We start from the raw sequence: 21226 nt of genomic DNA, 5'->3' as shown, positions 1-21226 counted from the left end.
AAAACAAACAGGTGTCCAATCTCGATCATGTTGAGCACAATGCCTTGAATAAACCGTCTAGTGGAATGGAGGTCATTGATAAGCATGTTAATCTTAACATTTCCTGTTAAAGTACATTTGATGCACTTTAAAAAAAAAGTAATGGCATTTAGCTGTTACACTGGCAGGTATTAAGTCTGTTACATAGTATTTATGTAGTTGAATATTCATATGGCACTAGGATGTGATTTATACAACAAAAAAGACGAAAATAAGACACGGTCCCAGCTCAGAAGGCTTACAATCTGAAAGGCATCAAGATACAGGGGATAGAACTATAGGGACAGAAAGCTTTATCTTCAAAATATCTTTAAAAAACTTTTTGGCATGAAAATGTATGAATCTTTGATAATCAATGAATTGCTTCAAATGAAGCAGATTTAGAGATGGGATATTAAAGGGAAGGTACTTCTTTGGATACTGTGAGAAACGAGTGACTTGGTTTCTGGGATATAATGAACAAGTGATTCTCAACTGATGGCAAAAGAAGGTACTTTCCCGGATGTCAGAATATTTGGGGCTGGAACAAAGAGGCTGGGAAGTTGCAAACTACCATGGCACCTTCCGCCCTTGATTTGACTGAATTTCCTTTATTTTTAAAATTCAGTTAACGTTGAAGGGAATGTGAGTCTTTTTGGTTTCTCAAAGGACGAGTGCTTTAAAAAGAGAGATGAGAGGTGCCAAGAGGAAGACCGAGAAAAACAAACAGTGCAGTGTGGTGCTAGAAATAACAGGGAAAATGACAGAAATAAGGGGGAGGAGTCAAGGTAAGGATCACAAAGCAGTGGGAGGAATGAACAGGATAACAAGGTTAAATACCAAGGCCAGGTGAGGGAAGGCTTATAATGAAAAGGTTTCAATACGTAAACCAAAGCTCCCACTGAAGCAAACAAATACATTTAAAATAATCTGACTAAAAAAAGAGAACATAGGATGTAAAATATTTATTTAATAAAAATAATTTCATAATTTATACAGAGTTGGATAAAATGTACAGATTTTTTTTCACTTCTCTGCAAAACTGCACACAGCACAACTTGCAAACTGGTCTGGGCGTTCTATAAATATGGCCAGGAGACGACCTTGTTATTGTCTTCGATAAGTCAAGGCTCCAGCTGCACACCACAAACTTTGAATTGAATTCTAGGGAAATGTTGCTTTGGTAACATGAGTGATGTGATTGTACCATCATTTTATTAAAAAACATTAAATAAAATCCCTTGAACATCACTTTTCTACTTGTTTCTGAGTGAACAATTCCCTACGCAGCAAAGCCAAAGATAAGGTATAAAATTAGAGGCTGTACTTTCGTAACATCGCTTCCCCTTCCCTTAGTGTTCTTTTCCTTCCCTTGATCAGAAGGGAAGGTGAATGGCAAATGACCTATACTCATCTGCATTTACTTCTGGAATTGCCGCTTACACTAAACAAATATGTCAATTCCGGCATCTTGAAACTAGTAGTCACACTGTGTACCTGTGTTATTCTAAATAAATTAACCTAGGTTTTTTTTCAAGGTAAGGCAACAAAGTTGGCTTTCAAATAGCTATCGTGACTCACATACACTAGCAGCCACTTGGTAGACTAATTACAGAATTAAATATACACACAACATTTTTTCCAAGTACCCTGGAAATGCAACCACTAGCAATTATTATTTTAAGCAGATATTCCAAGATGATCCGCCCTTCGAAACAAAGGCAGATTTAATGTACAAAATGCAGGAATCAGGTCTATCCTAGTTCCTGTCCCATTGAAATAATCAAAAAGAGTCTCAGTTTTTGAAAAGGCCTCGTAATAATCCAACAAATCTAACTCCTAATGACATCTTGATCTTGGATAAGAAGGACAAAGCATATAAAAACTATAAATAGGGATGAAGATATTAAAAAAAAAAAGACTTCTCATTTTATTCTGGAAATAAAAGGGAGTGCAAATACAAAATGAGCTGGTTGGGCTAGTGGTATCTTTAGCTCATAGATGATCTTCTCCTTATAGGATTAATAGTCCTTCATACTCAAGGCTAAGAGATAGGCAAACAGAACTTAAGTTTTCTGATTAGGTGTCTTCATTTCGATTTATCAGCAGGCCTCAAAACTTGCCTTATTTTCTAACTAAAAGAGCTTCTCTGGGAAGCATATGAATAACGCAACAGTGTACTTCTAAAGACAATCTACACAAATACAAAATTGTCAAGATGGAAACTGAGAACATTCGTACAACAAGTGTTTGAAAAACAACTAAAACTTCGAAATGACACACATTCCCAATAGGACAGAACACCAAACCAGAGCAAATATTGCCGGTGATTAAAAACAACTTTCATGTGTAGAAACACAAATGCACATGAGTAACAAAGAGATATGAGTGTGAAGTCGAACAGACACAGATGCTGTTGGAACATAGTAGCCTGTGGCCCGCAGAGCCCCGGTCCCGAACCAGGCCTCTGAGACACCAGACTCACCGTCAAGTATAAATGCCACGTGTTGCTTGAGTGCTCTTGAGTACCCGGCTTTCAAAATCAAGTTCACTTCTGTTATCAGAAGACAGTAATCCTTCAATTAGCTTCCATAAATAATCCGCCAGATAAACTTCGCCTCTGACTCCCCTAAACAGGATTTCTAGGAGCACAAGGTAGAGTCAATTGGCTGCTCTGAAGCCTTAAAAAGCACGTTCACAAACACGTCTACATACTAAAAAATTAAATATGTCCAGGCACAGTTGCTGTGCAGAGTCTGCTAAGCAGTGTGTTACAAAGTGGTTACTCGAGAATTCGATTCCGCGTCTTCTTGCTTTCTGCATTTCTTCATGATACTAACTGAACCACTGGCCAGGAAAACCACAGCGATGAGTGCAAAATAACCGGCGTAGATCAGGAACTAAAAGGGGTAGGGAAAAGAAGTAATTTAGAGAATTATCGATTACAAGAGGAGACATTGTACTGGATATAGGTGAACACCTCCTATGATTAAAGGTATATTCAGTGTCTCTGTAAACCTTCAAAAAACACCGTGTGCTCACACGATGTGCCCGGCACGGGCAGCGCAAGGGGCAGCACAGCGTGGTCGTACTGAAGCCTGACCGCCTCGGCGCAAATCTGGACTCCATCCCCGGCGAGCCAGGTGACTCTGACCGAAATACTTCATCTCTGAGCCTGGGTTTCGTTTACAAAACGGGAAGTCACAATATCGCCCATTTTTTACTGCGTCACTGGGAAGGGATGAAATCATGTGTGTTTATCCACACAACGCTAAAGCTGATAATACTACTGCTTTTATTTTTGTTGCTGTTGTTATAATTGAAACTGCTTTTATTTTTGTTGCTGTTGTTACCATTGCATCACGGTCTCTTCCCTCAAGCTGATAGGTTAAAGTACGACCACCAGGCCAAATTCTGAAGATAAAGAACTTCTATTCCTCCCCAGAGGAGGGCAGTAGAGAGTCTACTATATTCCGCCATAGGATGACTTTTTGTAAGAATCTTCTCTAGGCCAGTATTTTAAGGTGACTACATAGTTAACCAACATCTTCATCATCACCTTCTGAAAATAACTCACGACGTACTTAGAAGCTGGCTCGGTTGTGCGGTAAGAGTGTCACTCTTTACAATTTGGATACATTTTCCTATAGGAAACCTGTTTATTAATCATGGCCGAATTTCGGCACAGCCTGCAAAATTCTGTAATTCCGTATTTTTAAACCCGCCGCTTCTACAGCAGGATGACAAGCACTTGGCTTCTCTCCCACCCTCCATTCCAAATCTGAGCGCCTAACCCTTGAGAAGTCCTCTCAAGCTTTTCACTGCTGGTGGTGACTGGGAAACAGAAAGCAATGCGCTCCCGCTCTACTCCCCCCACTCCCCGCCCACCTTTCTGAGGCACCACCATCCAGGGAGAGATAATTAGGTCTTGAAGCTGGTTTAAATCCTAGCTTTGCCACATTACTACTGACCACGTGACCTTAAACAACACTGAACGTTACTTAACATCTCTCAGACTCGTTCTCTCGATGTCCAATCCTGCCTGCAGCTCTGTAAAATTCTATAGAGTGCCTGGCACACAGGAAGCACTTAGTGCACATTACCAACTGTGATTATGATTTCTCTTTTAGATTTTTCAGTACAAAGTTCATTACTGCTAACGTGCTGGGTCTCTGTATCGAAAGAAAACTAGTATCTTAAGTGTGGAGGGAATAATGGAGAAGGAATCATTTGGGCTGGGCTGGGGGTGGGGGTGGGGTAGGCACTTTTTGATTCAGTTGCCCATTCTGCCAAAGTACAGAGCAAGCCCCACCTACTAACTCACAATGCATGAAGGCACACACGACACACGGTTCCAGAATGAATAAGAGTGTCCACGCTGGCTTTGGGCGTTTGTGCAGGTGTTTTCTCAATGGGTCATATGTTAAGAATCTTACTGCTGTTCATCAGAAGTCATTACCTTGCTATTTGGGCGGGCGGCATTTTTAATAAAGAAGGGAGGAGGCTTCAGAAGGGTGAGTCGAAGCAGGGCATCTCACACACAGGAGCTAGTATTCCACGTACAGAATTAAAAATGGAGGGAAATGGGGGCGCTTGGGTGGCTCAGTCAGTTGAGCGTCTGACTTTGGCTCAGGTCATGATCTCGCAGTTCGTGGGTTCAGGCCCCGCGTCGAGCTCTGTGCTGACAGCTCAGAGCCTGGAGCCTGCTTCGGATTCTGTGTCTCCTCCTCTCTCTGCCCCTTCCCCACTCATGCTCTGTCTCTCTCTGTCTCTCAAAAATGAATAAATGTTAAAAAAAAAAAATTAAAAAAAAAAAAGGAGGGAAATGATGGACGAGGCAGCGGAAAAGCTCGGCCTGGAGGGCGGGCACCAACATTACTTCTCGCCTCTGTCAGGCTCTTGAGTGACGCTCAAAAACGTTCTAGGTCCTCGCCAAAAAGATGACGGTCCCACCATCCTCCAGGGAGAAAAGAACGCAGGACGGGGGTTGGCCAAAGGAAGGAGGGAACACTCCTACTTTTTATTTTATATCTGTCTGTACTGTTTGAACGGGCTTGCAGTAGGCATGCTCGACTTGGTCACTCTGATCACCTGCCGTTATGACTGGAACACCTTGCGTGTCGAAACACAACTCTTACCTGGGTGGTAATTTCTAAGCCGAGGCCGCTGGCATCCACCACGATGAGAGTAAGCAGGGTCTGTAGGACCAGTGCAATGAAGGTATTGACACCAAACACTAAGGCATAGCGCTCCATGCTGAGGTTGGCAGCGATCTGAAAACTTCAAACAAAACAAAACAAAACAAAACACAAAAGGATGAGTACACAGGAATTACTCCCCAGGTAGTTACGACTTTTGCTTCAGTTATGAAGAGCAGCCCCTTCTTTCTGCTGCTGGGCAATTCCTTTCCCAACCAAGTGAAAGGCACTTTGTTGCCAAATGCTATAAATCTCATGCAGGCATCTGAACAGAGCGGGACTACGGGACCAAGGATGTAAATGAACCTCGCCCTCGAGGCTCCCTCGGGAGGAGAACCTACACTTTTCATGGGTTTGTGAAGAGACCAAGAAGTTTATCCTGTCACAGCTTTTCCTAGCGCTTCCTTGAGTCAGAACACCTACGTTGCTATAGTGATGAGTAACATGTAGATGATCCTGAAGACGACGTAGGACGTGTAGCACACCCAGATGTTCTGCACGGTATCCATGATGTAGACCGCGGCGGCAATGAGCAGAGAAAACAGAGACAGCATCATCTCCCCCCAGGTGGACCAGGATATTTTTATGTAGCCGACTACAAACACGGCAACAGCACCTACAAAATGCAGAGAGAAAAGCTCTCTAGTTATTTTGCTCCACAAACGCGATTTCAATCAACTAAAAATTCAGCTTGGGTTATTACTTTTTAAAATCTCGTAACTTACAAATAGGGTAGCTCAAGATTATGGAGGGCCTGGAAAGGCAGAGAATTTGGGACTTGACGGAGTAAGTAACTTGGAGCCACTGAGAGACCACGAAGAGACCGAATGACAGCAGCTGGCGAGGAGACGGGAGGACGCAGACCCAGGGGTGCCGCCAAGGAACGGGGTGCTGAGGCGGGCGCAGAGGCGGGAGTCAAAGAGAGCCGCTGCTTCCGGCCTGACCACACGACACGGCGGGAGGGATGGTCTCTCCTCCTGCCTGAGCAGCAGTCCAGAGCATGGCAAAAGGGCATCTCCTCTCTTTGGGAAAACGATGACGCTGGTAACCATAGCTAAGATGTGCAGAGTGCCTTCTAAGTGCCAGACACAGTCAGAAGTGTTTACAGAAAGCACGGAATGCCGTCTAAAAACCTTATGAGGGGGCACACCTGGGCGGCTCAGTCGGTTAAGCGTCCAGATTCTTGATTTCAGGTCATGATCTCACGGTTCGTGAGTTCAAGCCCCGCACTGGGCTCTGTGCTGACAGCGCAGAGCCTGCTTGGGATTCTCTCTTGCCTTTTTTTTTTTTTTTTACATTTATTTATTTTTGAGAGACAAGATAGAGACACACGGCACGAGAGGGGGAGACACAGAATCCGAAGCAGGCTCCAGGCCCCGAACTGTCAGCACAGAGCCTACGTGGGGCTCCAACTCACGAGCTGCAAGATCGTGGCCTGAGCCGAAGTCGGATGATGCTCGGCCGACTGAGCCACCCGGGTGCCCCTCTCTCTCGCCTTCTGTCTCTCAAAGTAAATAAATAAACATTAAAAAAAAAAAAAAAAAAGAACCGTATGAGATAGGCCAACAAATTAGAACGGGACGACAGAATATAATGGTCAAGGACGCAGGCTCTGAGTTCAAATCTTAACCCGACTAGGTACCATCTGTACTGTCTCGGGCGAGTTATTAACCTATCAGTCTGGGTTTCCTGAACCGTAAGATGGGGATACTAACTGTAACTGTCTCAGGAATTTTGTGAGGACTGAGTTAATATACCTAAAGTCCTTAGGACAGCATTTGGTACATATTACCACTCAACGTGTGCTAGTTATTGTCACAGACTTGTATCACGCCACTCCCAAGCGTCACATCAAGTGACGGAAGCGCCCAAAACACCCGGAGATGGCGCAAACCCGCATAGGAGGACAATTCTGCAAACCAGTACGCTGGGTTTCCCGACAGGGTATAAAGTTTGTGAATCACGGCCACCCACAACTGGAGCACTGCTGAATTTCTCCCTAAATCAGAAAGCCAGAGCTCAAAACAAATAAACCAGGCCTTGGGGGTCACCTCCAGTTCCCGAGGGGAGAGAAAAATCAGATCGTGGCGGACTTGACCTCCGGGGGAATGTGCCGCCCCACACCGCTTACCCAGGAGGGTGGACACGGCCTCCACGCCGCCGTTGTAGATGGCAGCATCGCGAGAGGGCATCACCGTCTCCCACAGGCCCTGTGCGTAGTTCACGACCTGGAAGTAGCCGCAGGTGGACAGGGCCCACCACACAGACCAGCAGAGCAGAGGCCGGGAGGAGTAGCACATCAGGAAGTCATCCCACAGGACCTTCAGCACGAGGAGCCGCTCCGGCGTGGGTTCCTTCACAGCAAACGGAGAGAAAGGTGCAAATACTGTGAAGGCGACTACAGAAAGCAACTGTATAGACCCGGTTTTCTATTTGTCTTTTTCCTTGTGAAAGGCATCCGCTTATTTATTTTTACGCATCTAAATGTTTTTTTCATGTTTATTTACTTTGGAGAGAGAGAGAGAGAGGGAGAGACAGAATCCGAAGCAGGCTCCAGGCTCTGAGCTGTCAGCAAAGAGCCCGACGTGGGGCTCGAACCCATGAACTGTGAGATCATGACCTGAGTCGAAGTTGGACGCTCAACCGACTGAGCCACCCAGGTGCCCCTATTTTTATGCATATAAATGGCATATATACAGGCCTACCTCATTTTATGGTGCTACACTTCACTACACTTTGCAAATTTGTGTGTTTAACAAATGGAAGGTTTGTGGCAACCCTGTGTGGAGCCAGCCTGTCAGAGCCAGGTTTCTTCTAGTATCTGTCACTTCATGTCTCTGCGTCACATTTTGGGAATTCCCACGAGATTTCAAACTTAATTTTTTAACGTTTATTTATCTTTGAGAGAGACAGAGAGACAGCGCAAGCGGGGGAGGGGCAGAGAGAGGGAGACACAGAATCGGAAGTAGGCTCCAGGCTCTGGGCTGTCAGCACAGAGCCCGACGCGGGGCTCGAACTCACAACCTGCGAGATCACGACCTGAGCCGAAGTCCGACGCTCAACCGACTGAGCCACCCAGGCGCCCCTCATTACTATTACATTTTTTATGGTGACCTGTGAAGTTACTACTGTTGTTGTTCTGGGGAGCCATGAAGCGTACCCACAGAAGACGGCCAACTTAATCAGGGCAAGTCGCGTGCGTTCTGACTGCTCCACCGACTGGCTAGTCTCCCTCCTCTTCCCCCTTTCCTGGGACACAACGATATTGAGACGAGGCCAAGGAATAAGCCTACAGTGGCCACGAAGGGTTCAAGTGAAAGGAAAAGGCGTACGTCTGTCACTTTAAATCAAAAGCTAGAAATGGTTAAGCTCAGTGAGGAAGGCAAGCCGAGAGCCTGGACGGGCAGAAAGCTAGGCCTCTTGTGCCCGACAGTAGCCAGTTTGTGAATGCAAGGGAAAAGTTCTTGGAGATCAAAAGTGCTACCACAGGAAACACGCAATTGACAAGAAAGTGAAATGGCCTCATCACTGACATGGAGAAAGTTTCAGTGGCCTGGATAGAAGCTCAAACAGCCACAGTGTTGCCCCTAAGCCAAAGCCCAACCCGGAGCAAGGCCCTCGCGATCTCTTCAATTCTGTGAAGGTTCAGGGAGCTGAAGAGGCCGCAGAAGAAAAGCGTGAAGCCAGCAGAGGCTGGCTCGCGTGGGTCAAGGAAAGAAGCCGTCTCCACCACGTACAATGCAAGGTGGGGCGGCAGGTGCTGGCGGACAAGTCGCAGCCGGCAAAAAGATCGCAATGTGCTGAAAGCCCAGATGGCGGTTAGCAGTTTTGAGCAAAGTATTTTTACACTAAAGTGCATGCATTGTTTGTTTGTTTGTTTGTTTTCAGACGTACTGCCATTGCACACTGACAGTATAATGTAAACACAACTTGTAGGTGCACTGGGAAATCCAAACATTCATTTGACTGGCTTTATTCCAATGTTTGCTTTATTGCGGTGGTCGGGACAGGACATGCGAAATCTCTGAGGTGTGTGTGTGTGTGTGTGTGTGTGCACGTTTGCGTATATATATAGTACGACTTTTTCTTTTAGTGCTTTATGAACAGTAGCATAGCTGCATGTAATCAACCCAGCAACGATGTACTGTTTACCAAGTGAAGGTAGAAAGATGGCCAAAGACTGCATGTTTCAGCCAAAGCGAGGGAATAAGTGCTGTGTTTCAGGTCAGTGCCATGCGGCGCACAGGGGTGAAATAAGGTCAGAGAGGTTAGCAAAGGGTCAGATTGTATGAGGTCCCATAGTCCGTAATGAGAATTTTTGAATTTATTCTATATACAACAGGAAAACATATGGGGGTGAGGGGACATAGGGTTTAATGCCTAAACTGTGAAGATTTAAGTCAAGGGCTGATGACTGAAATTAAACCACTTCTATGATAGTATGTGTTCCTTACCTATCAGAAGAAAGAAAGTGCCTTCAGATCAATCAGTTCATAAAACTCAGTATTCTAGAGCTAAGGAAAGTTTAGTGACCATCTGGTTTAACATTCTACACTTAAGAGTAGCCTCGGGGCGGGGGGGGGGGGGGCCCTGGGTGGCTCAGTCGGTTAAGCGTCTGACTTCAGCTCAGGTCATGATCTCAGGGCTTGTTATTTCGAGCCCCGCATCAGCACAGAGCCTGCTTCGGATCCTCTGTCTCCCCCCACCTCTCTCTCTCTCAAAAAAAAGAGTGGCCTCGGTTAAAGAATTAGTGGTATGGAATCACTACCAGATTCTAGTGACATCTTTCATAAGGTTAAGACCAGAGGTAACCTGGTCATTCCCTCATTTACATTGTGGCATTTAATACTTGAAATAACCCGGTGAGGGAGACAGACAAATGAGGAAATTAAGTCTCAAAGAATTAAGAAACGTGCCCAAGATTACCCTGCTGGCGAGTACAAGAGCCCAGGTTTCAACTTCCCTTCCTTCGAAACCCACTATAGTGTGCTGCTGGAAATGATCTTACTTGCATACAAAGTAGAAACACTAATTTTGCTACAGTCAGTGTTCTATAAAGCTCAAACACAGACATACGCCAAGAACGCGAATGCTTACTAACAGCAAAGGGTATCTGTCTACCAATAAAAGTATAGGTATGTTAACAGGTGTTGCTTATTAGGTATTCATTACGTGTCATGGCCCGTGCTAAAGAAGCGGCTTAATTTACATCATTTCTAGCGAATGAGCAATTTAAAATAAAGCAAATCCAACTACAACCCAAGCACAGAAGGAATCCTGTTTCCTATTTAGGAAAGAAAATCACCAGCTCTGCTGTAATGTCAACACGCTGGGCCCCACGGCAACAGGCTCATTCTGAAAAGGACTCACAAACACCTTAAGGTAACTTGCGGACAAGGGCTATCGCTCTGACTCCTACTTCATCTTCCCTTTCCAGAAGATCAAGATCAAACCACCCACCCGTCTACCTACCCCTTTTTTTACTGTATTTACTACAGTTATGATTTATGGTTCAGTTATGGGCTTTGTCAACTTCAAATGGCACTATGATCCCCGACAGCCATGTTCTGACTCTCCTTCAGGCTCGTGAAAGAGAAACAGCATCGTCTGGGCCCCGAACAGCTGTCCAGCAGTCACGACTGCCTGTTATGGGGTCAGCAGCGGAACCAAGGATATCATGGAACTGACCTGAGTCTAACTTTTACCACACTGTAGCCAACACGATGGTTCTCACCATGCTGTCACCCCAGGGAAAGACTTCATGGAGTCAAGTACAGATCAAGGGGGGGGTCTCCTATATGCTCTTTAGTTATGTTTCGGAGTATATCAGCACAGTTCTGCATAAGTCACTAATCTCTGTTCCCAATCCTTATCTCTAAAATGAGAGGGTTGATGAGATCTAAAGTCCCTTGTCACTGTAAGATGCTCTGATGGTCCTGCGACCTGTGGGTAGAATCACTTCTAACTCTAGCATTTCATAATTCTTCAGCATGTCAAGTACTGACATCTTGCGTTTCTGTAAACAACAAACATCAAGTTGGTCTAGGACAGAGTTTTTTCTAAGTGGTAGGTTACAGCTCATTAACAGGTAATAAAGTCAATCTAGTGGGCAGTGATCTGCATGATAAAAAAAAATAAACTGAATGGAACGTACCAGAATCAAGTGTTGTAAAACCTCTGCTTCAGTTATATCTAAAATATATACACACCTATGAATGGTACTGGTTCCTATGTAAAATGTGTTTCTTTCTTACTATGTTTCTTACTCTTTCTTACTATGTTCAAAATGGTTTAAAACTTACTGGTCTATAAAAATCTTTAGAACTATGACCAATGTTAATATTTAAGATATATATGTATACAGGTATTATATGCATGTATATGGATACTAATTTCCACTAAAGCCATTTCACATCTTTGAAACAATTAGCAAAGGATCCTTATTCTTTTTTTTTTCTACTACATGAGATCTACAGCTTTCTACTTTTTTGTACTCCAGATGATTCTAACTCTTTCCCTCCTCCATCAGCCCTGGGTTGACTTGCCAACATGAAGGAACTGGCAATTCATTCCTACTTAATCCCTGGTCTTTTGACTGATGCTGCTCACAGGTGCCCCAGTAACCCAAGTTTCACAGCGAGTGTCACCTAAGCTCAAGCTCTTTGGGATGAATAAACCTACGTTTCAACCGGTAACACAAGTGAATGGTGGGGATAGGCAGAAGAGTCGTAATTAGATGCCACATTGAAACAATCTGAGTTAACTCCAGGGGAGGAGCCAAAGACTTTCCTCCTGTAGGCTCTCTCCTCTCCTTCAGCCTATAAGGTCCTGGGAGCATGGTTTTAGGACTGATAGAGCCCACCTGCAAAGTGAGAATTTTAACAGGCTTGTTTCCAAACATGTCCCATGAAAACTGAGACCAATTCGGTATGGTTGGAATGAACCTTGCCCCTCACAGCTTACAACCCGTTGGAAAGATAAGAAGCTATAAAGAAGGGTGAGTGATTAGGGGAAGCAATTAACCTTCCCGGCTAGCCAGAGCAGATGGACGGATTATTCAGATGCCATACCTCTCTCTTCTAAGAGACAATTTCATAGCCACACTTTTAATTAATATGTATTCTGTCACCCATCTTAGATTTTCCTCTTGTGATTATCTTCTCTGTGGTATTCCTTACTACCCCATTCTGGTGAAATGTCATTTGAAAATGAATTATCAGGGGGCGCCTGGGTGGCTTAGTTGGTTAAGAATCCGACTTCGGCTCAGGTCATGATCTCGTGGTTTTTGAGTTCAAGCCCCACATCAGGCTCTGTGCTGCTTGGGATTCTGTCTCCCTCTCTCTCTGCCCCACCCAACCCCCCCACCAAAATAAATAACGTAAAAAAATAAATAAATAAATGAATAATTTAAAAAAAAGAAAATGAATATCAAACATCGCTTCCAGCACAGAAGAGGAAGAAAACTTTCTAAACTTAAATACTTTAGGTGTCAATTCAGAAACTGGAAGATGTTCATCATTTATTGGAATCATTTCAACTATTTATGCAGTAAAAATTTCAGAGGGCTTTCTTTGTATAGCCAGTACCAGGGATAGAAAGATGAGGAAGAGACAACTCCTGCTGTGGCTTGTTTTTTTTGTTTTTGTTTAATTAAAAAAAAATTTTTTTTTTAATCTTTTTATTTATTTTTGAGAGAGATACAGTGTGTGAGTAGGGGAGGAGCAGAGAGAGAGGGAGACACAGAATCCGAAGCAGGCTCCAGGCTCTGAGCTGTCAGCACAGAGCCCGACGTGGGGCCCAAACCCATGAACTGTAAGATCATGACCTGAGCCAAAGTCAGGTGCTCAACCGACTGAGCCACCCAGGCGCCCCATTTTTTTTTTTAATTTTTTAAAAAATGTTTATTTATACTTGAGAGAGAGAGAGAGAGAGAGAGAGAGGGAGAGAAATGGATAGAATCCGAAGCAGGCTCTAGGCTCTGAGCTGTCAACACAGAGCCCAATGCAGGGCTCAAACTCTCGAAGGGTGAGATCATGACCTGAGCCGAATTAAGACGCTTAACCGACTGAGCCCCGCCCCCCCTCCCCCAGGTGCACCTGCTATGGCTTCGTAAGACCTCTCTGACACAAGCAGTATGATGTGATGCTGGTCTGACTTTGGAGGTTATTCACCTCAGGACAGAATGTATTGGCCATCCCTAATATAAATCTGCCCTCTCTTTAATCAATAAATGAATGAACCAGTGAACCAACCCAGGATAAAAAACTGAGTCAAGATGAATACAAGGGCTAGCAAGAGGGGTTTTCCTGTCTGTTTTGTCATTGTTGCTCTAACAGCCAGAGCAGCCGCCGCAAGGCACGTAAGGCCACACTTACCGGCTCCTCCGTATTTAGAGGCATTTTTGACTCCGGGTCCTCCCACCCTGGAAGGTGGTTTGCAGCCGTGGTGTTGGTTACAAAGCCGCCATTCTGTGCCTTGATGCCATTCGTTCTCTGGCAAGTGGAAGGAACGTGGTGAAAGAACAGGCTCTTCTGTGGCATGGGCAGAAACCAGGCCACGGCAAAAGCCACCGAAACACAGGTAAGAGAGATGACATTCAGGCTGAACAGGGACCAGCCTGCCACGGAGACGAGGATCTGCCCGAGGACGGAGCCCACCGTAAAGCCCACCAAGGTGGCACTCCGACAGTAACTCGTGACCTTCTGGTACATGGTCAGGTCTACCACACTGTAGATGTAAGAGTAATAGGCGATTTCAGTGGCTGTGGCGATGCCATAGAAGAACTCCAAGAACTGAATGGCCAGCAGTCCCTGGGCGTACAGCAGCATGAACCACGTGACAATAAGGCTGAGTCCCTGCAGCAGAATAACGGGTTTGTACCGGAGGTAGTCTGTGGCAAGGAACACAGGAAACAGCAGCACCAGGTACGAGTAAGTCCATACTGGGTAAATTTCATTGAAGACCTGATAAAAAGAGAAAATTAAAAACCTATTAGCGAGATCAACGGAACGGGAATATTCGTAACCATTTATTCTCATAAAACAACCTCCCAACACGTCTGATAAATCCTTACTGACCGAAGAAATCTCGACAGCAATTCTGATAATTGCAATATACTTCCCTGTTTCTGCCCCATCATCTTTTTTCTTTTTTTAAAGTTTATTTATTTATTTTGAGAGAGAGAGAGAGAGTCTACACACACACGTGCGCGTGCATGAGTGTGAGGAGGGGAGGCATGGAGAGACAGAATCCCAAGCACGCTCCACGCGGTCAGTGCAGAGCCTGAGGCAGGGCTCAAACTCATAGACCGGGAGATTGTGACCTGAGCCAACACCAAGGGTCGGATGCTTAATGCTTAACGGAGTGAGCCACCCAGGCACCCAACCCATGATCTTTTTCTGAAAATCCTCCCCAGTCATCAAGGCCTAGTTCAAAGCCTTCCTCATCCTGGAAGACTTTGCTGGAGCAGGTAATATATGTACTGTAACATTCAGAGCTCTCCATACTGCTTTGTACGTGTTGTCTCCCCAATTACCGCAGAGCACTGGTTCCTAACCGTGGTTGCACATCTCCCGTGGAGCTTTAAAAAATATGGATGCCCAGCCAAAGGCAAGTCTTTACGACCTCCCAGGAGATTTTATCTGAGCCAGAGCTGAGGACCACTGCCTTAAAAGGGTGGACTCTTCAAGGGTTGACCTGCCACGGCCTTCCAGTTAGCCTGCTGTGTGGATACGTGGCTCAATAACTGTGTTGGAAATGGACAAATGTTTGGGAATGATCATCAATTCTTACTTCTACCCACAGAATAGGGAGCCTTGATCCCACTGTTTGATTAGGTTTCTCTGATTTTCAGTTTAATTTCTTTGGGGGAACAGGTCAAGAGGATAAGTCTGTCCTACAGTCTTGACAGAATAATTATCCGTGGATGACAGGCTTATAGGCAGCTTTGATGTCTTTCTTTTTGCTTGCCTGAAATATGAAAAAAAAAAAATAGAAGTTTTTGTTTTCTTTTTAATGTATTTTTAAAGTTGGGATAAAGTAGAGGTATCTTTACAATAAGCGTTCTACCATAAAGACCCCGCTGGAATTTCACTCCCATCGTTTGCTGTGTGATTACAGGCAAGGCTTTTTTTTTTTTTTTTTAGTTCCCTTTAGCCTTAGTCTCCATTATCAGTAAAAGAAGGGTAAGCCCTGGGGCGCCTGGGTGGCTCTCTACTCAGATCACGATCTCATTGTTCCTGGGTTCGAGCCCAGCATCGGGCTCTGTGCTGACAGCTCAGAGCCTGGAGCCTGCTTGGGATTCTGTGTCTCCCCCTCTCTCGCTCTCTCAAAAATAAACATTAAAAAAAAAAAAAATTTAAGAAGGGTAAGCCCTGCAACCACAGGGTTGTCTGCTGCAAGGACTAAGTGAGAGAATACATGTAAATCATTCATTCCACTTTATTTACAGGTCTCAAGCCTTGAGGACTGAAGCTGAAGCAGACCCTTTGGGACAACATAACTAGGTAAATCAACTGAACTGTCATCCCCACCCTTGCAGCATCAATCACCGTAGGAGAATTTCCGCTCTCTTACGCCTACCCCAGGGTCTAGCAAGGTCCTAGTGTGGATACAGGGGAGCCAGTTTCTCAAATGACCATTTCAAAGTCTGGGTCGGTGGCCCCAATTTTTAAGTGCTTTCTGAAAGGCAGGCTTTGCTCAACCAACTGAGCCACCCCGGTGCCCCTCATCCTTTCAAATATCAACCTAAAGTGCTTATATGTGTGGGTCGAATCCACTCCTAACGCGAAACCACGGTTAAGATAAAGATGAGGAAGGGGCGCCTGGGTGGCTTGGTCGGTTAAGCTTCCGACTTCGGCTTAGGTCATGATCTCACGGTCCGTGAGTTCGAGCTGCGCATCGGGCTCTGGGCTGATGGCTCAGAGCCTGGAGCCTGTTTCAGATCCTGTGTCTCCCTCTCTCTCTGACCCTCCCCTGTTCATGCCCTGTCTCTGTCTCAAAAATAAATAAACGTTAAAAAAAAAAAAAAAAGATAAAGATGAGGAAAAGTAACATTGCCAAACCTGTAAGGCCGCGTAGTAATGAAATTAAAGGCAAATGGGGTGAGGTGTGACGGTGGGGGAAGGGATGGGTTCTTGTTTACTCATTCTAAATACAAGACCGATTTCATCTCCAGTGAAAGAGATCAGCCCAGGATGAATGAATGTCCCTCTCACAGTGTCATCAGCATCATAATAGCAACGTCCGCTGACGGGCACACACTGCGATACCTGCCTTACCTACATTGTGTCGTTGAATCCAAACAGCCAGCCTAAGTGGTAAATGCTTTTATTATCTCTATTTTACAACTGAGGAAACTGGGCCTTACAGGAAGGTTAAGTCAATTATCCAAAGTTAGCACAGCTAGTAAGTAATCGGTAGAGGGAGGATCAGAACCTCGCTATTCTGAATCTACCAGACTGAAAAGCCTCATCTCTTCAACTGGAAACCTGTTACTGATCATGGACTACGTTCCAGGGTTACGTCTATGGCCTGCGCCTTTTTCAAACGGTATGGAGGCGCTTTTATAGGGCATTCACAAAGACATAATGACCACACAATCACCAGAGCTTAGCCACTGGGTCTCCAAAAGATCCTTTCTCTTTCAATGTTGCCACCGACAAACTGTGACACTGGAAAATGTTTCTTCGATGGGTACTTTTAATCTTGAAGGGAAACTTCCTCCGCGCAAAAATGTACACATTACAGACTCTTATTGTCCATACCCTAGACAATACCTTCTTATCTCGGGTAAAATCTGTCATGTGAGCAAAGGGAACTGATTTTTATCGTCAGGTGCCTGCCCCCAGTCTTTGGATCAGAGTTTGCTTGCGTTTTCTTTCTGAGATACGGAAAGTTAAGAGAGAACAGATGTTCATCTTAAGCTCTAATTCGATTTAGACTTTACTTTAGAATCAGGTTTCAAGTAAACAAGTAGCTAATAAGCTCTTCTTTACACAACACTTCAAGCTGTATGGATATAAAATAAAACATAAAAAATAAAATAAAATAAAATAAAATAAAATAAAATAAAATAAAATAAAATAAAATAAAACTTCTGTTCTGAACCTAATTAGGATATATATTCATACATCATTGTAAGAGAGCTAGGAAATACGGACCTTGAAGGAAAAGAAAGGTAGAGGCTAACAGAAAGAGATCAGCAGGTAGGTAGGGGAAGCTTATTCCAAGCAGAGATCACAACTTTGAGCACAGGCTAGTAGATGAGAGACTGGATATACTGGATTTTGGACTAGAAGATTAATGTGGACAGAGCTTGGGCACATGGAAGAAGGCAAGAAGAAAGACGTAGCAGAGGCTAAGGCTGTCAAGGAGGTAAGAGCCAAATTCTGTAAGACTCTGAATACCAGACAGAATAGGTAGAATGTTAAAAAAAAAAAAAAAAAAATCAAAGAAAGGTGGTGAATGTCGAATCATATGCTAAAAAAGATGAAAGAATAAAACAGTGCTGGTGACATGGAACTCTATTTTATTAAAAGACTGGCTTTCAACTATTAGAACAGAGTCCATTTTTAACCTGTTTAAAACTTATAAAGTGGTACCTAAAACGGGTTAACATTTTTCCTGAAATCTAAGAGGAAAATCCTTCATGCATGCAAAGATAGAGGAAATTCTGTCCTTCTTCTCCTTCCTTTGCTTTTGGACTTGGTTAACCATAGCTCCATTTAAGATGATCTAAGTTGGCCCTTCTGAAGTCTTCTGGGGTAAATACAAACTTCAGAACATCACTGACCATGGCCTGACATTCACTGTGCCTAAAAGTCATGTAACATTTTTCATTTAACTGCGCACTGGTGAAAGCAAGCATTAAGTCAGGAAGGAGAACAAGTTGTCTATTTATTTCAGTTCTTAGATATTCCAAAAACCCAGGGTCCTGGAGAGGGTGACCGGAGCCATACTGTGCACCAACAACAGAATCAGCCCAGGTCCAAGGTACTCACGAACAAATGACACTCCTTTCTAGACCACCAGATTTCTCTTCAAACTCTGCCCTCCTCCTCCTCCAATTTGCAGGCACAGGAATGTGCTAGGTGTTTGTTACATAATCAGCAAACATTTACGGGCCCTAGCACCCCTGTCCGGCCCCAATGCCAGTGAACATATTCTCTCACCCCAGAAGGCTCTGAGTAGACAGGGCACATGATGACACATGACATAACTCTCGGCCCAGGGCAAATGCAAAACAGATCAGCTTTCAAATATCAACACAGAGAGCATGTTTCTTCTCCCCATGTGGCCCTCAGTCCAGCAAGGTGAACAGACTGTGCATATCACATGGCAGTTCACATGAAATTTTCATTATTCGCAGCTCAGGAAGTATCATTTCTGCTTCAGAGTCAGTGGTAGTTCTGGGTCTCCAGAATCATCCTCTCTCATTTACTGCAGTCATTTTCTCCTTGTAAAATTATTCTGTTCACAATGTTAAAATGTTAACGATGTTAAACTTCAAATAGGGAATGAACAGCTGTCACAGTCCTTGGTGGAGTGGTCCAAAAGACTGAGAAACAGAAGAGGTGAAGTTGGGTAAAAGTCAGTGATACTTGCTGAAGGTAAGACAATATGAGAAATTCAAATGAAACCCTCAATCCAGGATCCAACACGGACTTTCAATTCCCTGCTAAGCGTCCTTGAAAACGAAAAGGCAAAGCCAACAACAAACTGGACTGTGAATAATTATATCCTGCTCTGGCCTGTTATGCAGGGACGGTGAGTTGCTACTCAAAAGAGGTGATTACTAACCACAGGAGGAAGAGTAAACTTTAAATGGAAGAAGTATTTCACAGCAACTAGGGCAGGGAGGGGAAGGAAGGAAAAGCAGGCATAGGAAAAATAATAAATACTTACTAATAAATGCCCACTCATCTTTCACCCTTTGTAGTGTTCTAGAAAAGAATACCCAGGCTTCAGCTTTCAGGCTTGTGGTTGAAAAGCAAAACTAACATCTGTGAACCAACAATTCACCATGCAAGACAAACTGTAATTAAATGCCAATTACGTGACACCATCTCAGTATCTGCTTTTATCCCAGGAGGTAGGATTTGGGGGCTGGGGGGCAGCATGTCCCTGGACAACGTCTCATCTAAATAAAAATCAAAACAAATTAAGGGGACGGATAGTTGTTTGTCGTTCTGCCCTTATTCGAGCACATCCAAAAAGCCTCACCTAATTAAAAGTCAAAACAAATTAAGGTGATGGATTTTTGTTTGCTGTCCTGTCCTTATTTGAGCACGTCCATCCAGTCAAAGGTAAACAAAGTAAGGTATGGGAAGGAGGAGGGTGCGGCTAGGAGAGGGAAGATCCATTCCGAAAGCAGGGGTTACTCCGCACCTGGTTCCCTACTTTCTTCTTTTTTAAAAACAAAGTTTGAGAGCGCGCGCGCCACGTGAGCAGGGGAGGGGCAGAGATGGAGAATCCCAAGCAGGCTCCCGCCTTCAGGGCAGAGCCCCTGCACGGGGCTGATCCCGCAAACACGAGATCGTGATCGCAGCCGAAATCAAGAGTCTGAGGCTTACCGACGGAGACTCTCAGGCACCCCATGGTTCCCTACTTTCATCATTTACTAAACCTTTGTCCAAAGTACAACTGGCGGTTTCCACTGTTTTATCCGAGTACCCCGCAGCGCCCCCTCCCGCCCCCAGCAGGAACTGCTGGACCAATCTGAGCGGAGAGGAGCTGAACCACACAGAGCAGCGTGAGGAGCACGCCGCCGGCCGCACACGCGTGCTGGGGCTCCCCACCCCGACACGAGCCATGCCCCACAAATCCAACAGACGCCAGAAAAACGGCATGGAGTAGCGCAGCGCCGGCCCCGAGCCTCCTGCCAGCTGCGGAAGGGCAAGAAACCCCTGCCCAGAAAGCCTCCGGGGAGCGAGAGCCGTTCCACTCGCTCTTTTCCTGAGCCGCCTCCCGAGCGCCGGCGGTCGGCCGCGCCGGCCCCCAGCCCGCCGCCGCGCCTACCTCCCTCTCCGTCAGGTTCTTGTCCGGCCCCAGCAGGTAAGGGGTCAGGAAGGGCTCGGACGGCCTGAGGCTGGCGAAGAAGCCGTAGGCGCACAGCAGCGCGGTGGGCAAGAACCAGCACTCGCGGGGCACGCGGGCCGTACGCAGGAGCGCGGTGGCCGCCGCCGCCCGTCGGGACACCGGGCCGGGCACATCCATTCGCGGTGCGGAGGGCGGGGACGTGGCCCGGCCCCTAGCTGTTCCCTTTCCGACGCCCGCCGCGGTGATGCTCGGGCGCTGCCCCCGCGCGGGCACCTGGACCCGCCAGCGGCGCCCCTCGCCCTTGGCGGCGGAGCCAGGTCGCGCTCGCCGAACCGCGGCCTCCGCGGGCAGCACTCCAGTCCTCCGCGGCTGCGGACGCCTCACATGTTAGCACCGGAGCCCCAAAGCGAGACCCGCCCCCGGGTCCGCCCCCCGCCGCCACCGCCCCCGGGCTCGGAGCCAATCGCGGCGGATGCCTGGAATTGGACTCTTCTCCCATTGGTGGTCGGCCCAGCAGAGGAGAATCCGCGCGGGCTGAGCGCGAGTCCGCTGACGTCCCCCGACCTACCCTGCTAGTGCAGAAAGTCATGGAGGACTACCACTGGGGAAGCGTGCTCCTGGAGCCGGTGCGCGGCAGTCAGGCCGAGAGTAATCGGGGCACGCTCGCGGGCGGCCTGGGGTTCCTCCCCGTGGGCCTAATCCCCACGGAACGGAACGCGCTCCTCCACACACTCACTCTCTCCGGTTCTTAGTCACAGTCCCTCTGGACGCGCGTTTATTCAGACTCTCCTCACCGGAGACTCGGCCAAGATTTAACCTTGGCGCGGGGTGGGAGGGAATGCCAAACCTTTCCGCCTGCGGCTTTCGTGTTTTAAATTGCATTCGTCTGCCACAGACCCTAGGAGCCCGGGATCTGAGCACTCGGGGCGTTTACCAAGACACCGAACGGAAGAAAGCGGGTGGAACATTTA

The 21226-nt window shown here is 46.0% G+C and overlaps 1 protein-coding gene across 2 annotated transcripts; it reads right to left on the bottom strand.

Annotated features, from left to right (window-relative positions):
* Positions 1-968: 968 nt before the first annotated feature.
* SLC19A2 (solute carrier family 19 member 2) lies at positions 969-20607 on the bottom strand. Of its 2 annotated transcripts, none has more exons than XM_019424140.2 (6): positions 20235-20607; positions 13592-14179; positions 7348-7570; positions 5640-5832; positions 5157-5298; positions 969-2918 (listed from the first exon to the last, which is right to left on the bottom strand). In XM_019424140.2, the coding sequence occupies exons 1-6, from the start codon at positions 20430-20432 to the stop codon at positions 2790-2792; spliced, it is 1473 nt and encodes a 490-aa protein (XP_019279685.2). In that variant the 5' UTR covers positions 20433-20607; the 3' UTR covers positions 969-2789. The 2 variants fall into 2 exon arrangements, with proteins under 2 accessions (XP_019279685.2, XP_053765296.1); XM_053909321.1 differs by lacking the exon at positions 20235-20607 and adding an exon at positions 18389-19922.
* Positions 20608-21226: the final 619 nt, after the last annotated feature.

Source organism: Panthera pardus, unplaced genomic scaffold, assembly GCF_024362965.1.
Source record: "Panthera pardus isolate Hobbes unplaced genomic scaffold, ASM2436296v1 HiC_scaffold_21, whole genome shotgun sequence".
Classification (NCBI taxonomy): domain Eukaryota; kingdom Metazoa; phylum Chordata; class Mammalia; order Carnivora; family Felidae; genus Panthera; species Panthera pardus.
Note: the sequence above shows the minus strand (reverse complement) of the source record. Positions and strands in the feature narration are given on the sequence as shown.

Coding starts and splice junctions, on each gene's coding strand:
- SLC19A2 (XM_019424140.2), bottom strand. CDS start 20,432: ATGGATGTGCCCGGCCCGGTGTCCCGACGGGCGGCGGCGGCCACCGCG. Junction 14,180..20,234: donor AGAACCTGACGGAGAGGGAG/GTAGGCGCGGCG, acceptor TCTTTTTATCAG/GTCTTCAATGAAATTTACCC. Junction 2,919..5,156: donor GCTTAGAAATTACCACCCAG/GTAAGAGTTGTG, acceptor TACCCCTTTTAG/TTCCTGATCTACGCCGGTTA.